The following is a 6000-nucleotide window of genomic DNA, read 5'->3' on the forward strand; positions in this document are numbered from 1 at the left end:
GGGCTCTCCGAGAGGGCCGGAGGAATCAAACCCGGGTTGGCCGTGTACAAGGCAAATGCCCTTCCCGCTGTGCTATCGTTCCAGTCCTATAATCTTTTATTTTTATTACTAATCACAAAAGTTGGTTTGCAGATCATAAAATTGTTTTCCTAGTTCTTCTGAAAATCTGTTATTTTGAGATAAACATATATTTTCAAAACCATCTATCTGCCTTTAGAACCATATGGGAACCATCTCTGGCTCCATCTGTAAGAGGAAGCAAAGGAAAACTTGTACAGTTAATGCAGCTTGTTTAATAAGTAAAACTGAATAATAGTAAGGAGACATTACCAGCAAAACTCCAGAGCTTTATCTGTGTCTGTTTCTGGCAATTTGATTTTCTCTGCTTTTAAAAAATATAGAAACTAGGGGGCTGGAGAGATAGTACTGTGGGAAGGCGCTTGTCTTGCACGTGGTCAACCTGGATTCAAGCTTCAGCATTTTATATGCTCCCTGAACACCTCCAGGTCTAATTCCTGAGTTCAGAACCAGGAGAAACCCTGAGCCTCATTGGAGGTAGTCCAACACACAGACACACACACAGACACACAGACACACAGACACACACACACACGGAAAATAGGTACCAGAGATAGAGGAGAGCAGGCAGACAGCTTGCCTTACAAGCAGCCCACATGGTCTCCCAAGCACTGCAAAGTGTGATTCCTGAGCACAGAAGCAGGAGTAAGTCCTGAGTACCACCAAGTATGGTCCAAAAAATAAATGAGGAAAATAAAACCTAGAACAGAGATGGGGAACCTTCTTCTTCAAGAGCCATTCAGACAATACAGGTTGAAGGATAGTGGACAAGAAGTATAGCTGTATGTACCAGGGCCAGACCACATGATTTTGCAGGCCTTACATGGAATCATCAATGGCTTTTAATCACAGTCTTAGTAAATGACTGAGAGGGATTTATATTCAGTGTCTGATTACAAACCTAAAATATCCTTCATCACATAAGCTGCCAGCAAACTCATCAATCCTAAATACTCACAACTTCTTCAGGTGTCAATATTGGATATGAAAGCTGAAATTGTTTTCAGTTATTTTGTCTCGTCACATTTGTCTTCTAACTAATTCCATTTGTATTGTCATCTAGAATTGCCAGTCCCTAGGATGGAGAGATAGTACAGAGGTAGGGCACTTGCTCTGCATGTGGCCAATCCCAAGTGGCCCCCTGAGCAACACCAGGAGTAACCCTGAGTGCAGAACCAAGAGTAACCTCTGAGCACTGCTAGGTGTGGTCCCAACACAAAAAAAGAGGGGCTGGAGCGATAGCACAGTGGGTAGGGCGTTTGCCTTGCACGCGGTCGACCCGGGTTCGATCCCCGGCATCCCATATGGTCCCCCAGGCACCGCCAGGAGTAATTCCTGAGTGCAAAGCCAGGAGTAACCCCTGAGCATCTCTGGGTGTGACCCCCCCCCAAAAAAAAAAACCAACACAAAAAAAGAAATTGACAGTTCCTGCCTACTTTGCTTACCATTCTACACACATTTATTCTCACAATTATCACAACAGTTTACAAATGAAACCTATGTCTTACTATCATTATTCCACATGAAACTCATCCCAATCGGGTCTCAAAACTACAATAATCTTGCCTAACATGCCAAACAGATTCTCTGCACCATTTTGGAAATGAAATACAGGAAATAACAAGAAGTAATCTACAAAACTCATATGATTAGCAATCTCTGAAAATGCAGATATTACTGAAAATAATCATCTTTGGCTAAAGTCACCTGATAAATTAGCACAGATTTTATTCCATAACTTCATTAGCTTTCGACTCTTGGGAAATAGAACAAACATCACCTAAAAGTGAAATCTGAAGCTTATCTCAACCTATCTCATTTTAACACTTTCTACAAAATGTTACGTCAGACTAGAGACAGGAGCAAGGAATTCCAAAATGTCTTGCCTTTCACAGTGTTGATCTTTAAGCTGATACATTTTCCCAAACAGCAAACTTTGGGTTTTCTCTATTATTAAGTTAGAAAAAGTAGCATGGCTAAGAATCCAAGAGATGTGGAGCTTTCTGTTAAAAGAGGTGAGCAAATCAGTATTGGCAGGGAAGAGTGGTTTTGATCCTCAGAGATGGTTCAAAGTGCTGGACCATAGGCTTTGCCTGTGGGAGCCCTGGGATCAATTCCTGAGTACAGCAAGGATCATCAGGATGATCTCACTCTGAGTCTACACTGGGACAGCCCCCAAGCAATGACGGGTATGCCTCTCCCTTGTCCCAAAACCCCCAAACAGAAAACGTGTTTTCTCCCACTCCCAAAGCCTGAGTTTCAATTCTTTTCTTTTTTTTTGGGGGGGGGGGTTGTGAGGTGGGTTGGGGTCACACCCAGCAGTACTCAAGAACTTAATTCTGGCTCTCGGCTCAGGGCTCACTCGTGGCGGGATTCAGGGAGCCATATGGGATGCCAGGATTTGAACCCAGGCTGGTCGCATGCAAGGCAAATGCTTCTACATGCTGTATTATCACCTTGGCCCAGAAAGATAATTTTTATTGGAACACATTTAGAGAAAAGAGAGAAGGACGTGTTCAAGAGAACACAGTCTTTTCCAGAGTGGAAATAGGTAAGCATAGAAACAAAGAATGGCAAGAGATATGTTCAAGAGAGGATTTGGGCTTGAATTCTAAGATAACACTATAAGGCCAAGGTCTAGTATTGTTACTTAATACAAACTGAAAAAGGGTAGTTTCAGATATATGAGTTCCAATCTCAACTGCCTTTTGACAAAAACTTTTCAAGATCACAATACAGGGCGTTGTAAACTAACATGCACTGACAGCATGTCAATTTCTTCTGAGTTTGGTTAAACTATTCAAAATGACACTTAAGATGCCAAGTCATTGTTTGAATGCAAAGAATTTTCATGCTCAAAGTAGCATAATGTTTTCCCCCTCAGCATTTTGGGTTGAAAAGGCTCAAGACTGAAAGCAGAAGTAACTTGCCATGACAAAGCATCTCTCTTCTTCTCAATGGTGGAATTTCAGTAGTTTGGAGGTTCTGAAGAACTCAGCCTGTGAGCTCACTCACTCAGGCAGAGTCCCGGGAGCACCGTCCCGGGAGAGAGGAATGGTGAGAACTCCCAAGGTACACAAGGTGGCTGGACAGGCTAGCACAGAGGAGGAAGACAGTTCCCAGCTAGGTCACAACTGTGCGTGGTGAACACACTCCACATTTCATAGCCATCAGCACACAATAAGGAATCGGAACTTTTTTTCCCTCCCCCTTCAACTTTTACAATCATTAACTTTCCTTCCACAAACAACACTGAAATGGCCATGTGTTTGAGCACTGCCTGTGTCCAAGTCGCTCAAATTGGGTCACATGCAACCTGTAACCTTGAGGCTGAAAGGAATTAGACTAATGATGATGGTGAAACTGGGGGGAAGGTATGCTGAGGGGGACACAGAGACTCTCCAAGATCCTGGTCACCGGATAACCAAGGTTACCGCCACTTTAGAAGCCAGCACCAGGAGCTGCTTTAACCGCTGTCCCATGTTGCCCCAAGTCCCATCATATCCATCAGCGCACCAATTTCACCCAAAGAGCTGAGGTGGGAAGTGATTCAAACTGGATAAACCTAAACCTCCCAATTCCCCCAGTGAGCAAGATTTTAGACATCCAGAAGAACTTGTTCACTTGCAACGAATAGAACAGGTAATCCAAGGTTACCACCGTTACTTTTTTTTTTCTTTTTGGGTCACAACCAGCGATGCTCTGAGGTTACTCCTGGCTCTGTACTCAGGAATTACTCCTAGTGGTGCTTGGGGGGCCCATATGGGATGCCAGGGTTTGAACCCGGGTCGTCCATGTGCAGGGCAAACGCCCTACCGGCTGTACTATCACTCTGGCCCCACTACTTTACTTTCTATTCATCTGTTTCGGGGTCACACCGAGGGCTGTGCTCAGGGCTTACTCCGGCTGTGCTCAGGGATCACTCCTGGTAGGGCTCTGAGGACCCTATGTGGTGTTGAGGATCAAATCAGGGTTCGCTGCGTGCAAGTGATTAGTACCATACTCGCTGTATTATCTCACCAACTGTTATTGAATTAAAGGAGCTGCTGTCACTGTCACTGTCATCCCGTTTGCTCATCAATTTGCTCGAGCGGGCACCAGTAACGTCCCCATTGTGAGACTTGTTACTGTTTTTGGCATATCAAATACTCCACGGGTAGCTTGCCAGGCTCTGCCATGCGGGGCGGGATACTCTCGGTAGCTTGCCGGGCTCTCCGAGAGGGATGGCAGAATCGAACCCGGGTCGACCGCGTGCAAGGCAAACAAACACAGCCCTAGCCGCTGTACTATCGCTCCAGCCTTGGGGAGGAAAAAAAAACAACCCCAAAAAACACCAACAGATACCAACAGATACTAGCATGAAAACTAGCTTTAAAGTTGCATGCTCCAAACTTCAATCGGCGGAGAAAGGTGGGCAGAAAGAAGGAGCAAAGATGGAAACAGAAATGAACAGACTCCACCGCTCCGGTGGCAGCTGGGCTTCCTGGTGGGACGTCCAGCGCGGCCAGGGACGAAGGCGTTGCGGTCAGATGCAGGACTTGCCCAGGCGCGGGCCCGTTCGGTCCAGTCCAGGCGGAGAGACAGGGACGCAGTTCGGCTCGTGTTTCGAGCAGGAGCCAGGGTCGGGGGGCACGCCCACCCCTCTCCCGCCCCCCAGCCGGATCCCCAGCCCCGCCAGCTCAGCCCGGAGCACCCCAACATCTGGTACCAAGTCCAAAGTGCACAGAAACTTCCTCTTCTCGGGCGGGGAGGGGCAGCAGGGGAGGGTCTCGCGGTCACCGAGACCCCGAGTCGATGCGGGGCTGAGGCTCGGGGACCTGCTCCTTCGCCCCGCTGTCCCGCAAGGCCGGCGTCGGGCGCACCCCCACCCCCGGCCCCCCCCTGCTACCCGGCCCCGCAAATCCCGGCCAGGCAGGAAGCCGCGCCCCGCCCCGCCCGCCGGGACACCCCGCGGTCCCGTACCTGAGGATGTTGTCCGCGTAGGTGAGCAACAACTTGGAGGCCTCCAGGAAGGTCTCCGGGGGGTTCTGGCAGAGCTCGGCCACGGCCTGGGACGCCGCGCCCGACGGGCTGTCCAGCGCCGCGGCCGCCGCCATGCTCGGGCGCCCGCGGCCGTCGCCGCCCCTCGCGCGCCGCGGCCCGCACTGAGCACGCGCCGAGCGCGCGGCCGCCTCTGCGGCGCTGCCGGGGCGCGGGGGACGGACGCGGCGCCGCGGGGCGGTCGGAGACGGTCGCGGGCTGGGGGCAGCAGGGAGAGCTCCGGTCACAGGAGCTGGGGCGTCCGACCGTCCGCGCCCGGGATGCCGGTGCTGACCCAGGCGGTGCCGGGCTGGCAGCCCGACGGGGGTTACGGGGTCAGGGGGCGGGGCTTGCAGGTCCAGGGGTGGAGCTTCGGCTCGAGGGGCGGGGCCAGGGGCCGGCCGCCGGGAGAACAGTCACAAGGGTGAGGAAATGCCGCTGGTATTCCGGGATCTGCTTCCCGACCCCCTCACCTCAGACCGCCCTAGGTGTTGAAAAATTTGTGTGGCGGTAGAGAAAAGAATTTCTGCAAAGGAAGCCGATGTTAAAGCGCAGTTCCAAGGGCAGAGTGAGGCAGAAGATGGATAAGATTCATCTTGTAAGAGGAATCAAGGATGCTGATAGCATCATCTACCTGCAAAAGTCACAGAATAATGCATGCCCTTACTATGCAGGATGCACTTTTCCCTCCTTCCTTGTTCTCCTCGCTTATGGTTTCCTAGAGGGTTGTGAGTGAAAAGACCCCCTGAAGGAGCGACACACAGGTTCAGAAACAAAGGCGTGGCTGTAAAGGGCGGGGATTCTGTCAAAAAAATGAAGTGAATGATTGAAAGTCTCTGGTATAAGCCCCACCTCAAATAGTCTGATGTCTTTGTAAAGATGTGAGGGTTTTGGGTTTTTGAA

General features: G+C 50.0%; 1 protein-coding gene across 2 annotated transcripts in view; it reads right to left on the reverse strand.

The window, feature by feature from the left end:
* Positions 1-5207, reverse strand: part of NGLY1 (N-glycanase 1) — a 66823-nt gene extending 61616 nt beyond the window's left edge. For both annotated transcript variants that reach the window (XM_055136898.1, XM_055136897.1), the window contains exon 1: positions 5041-5207. In XM_055136898.1, coding sequence (XP_054992873.1) covers positions 5041-5174 — 134 coding nt within the window. In that variant the 5' untranslated portion in view covers positions 5175-5207. The remainder of the gene's footprint in view (positions 1-5040) is intronic.
* Between the last annotated feature and the right edge of the window lie 793 nt (positions 5208-6000).

This window comes from Sorex araneus, chromosome 4, assembly GCF_027595985.1.
Source record: "Sorex araneus isolate mSorAra2 chromosome 4, mSorAra2.pri, whole genome shotgun sequence".
Lineage (NCBI taxonomy): Eukaryota > Metazoa > Chordata > Mammalia > Eulipotyphla > Soricidae > Sorex > Sorex araneus.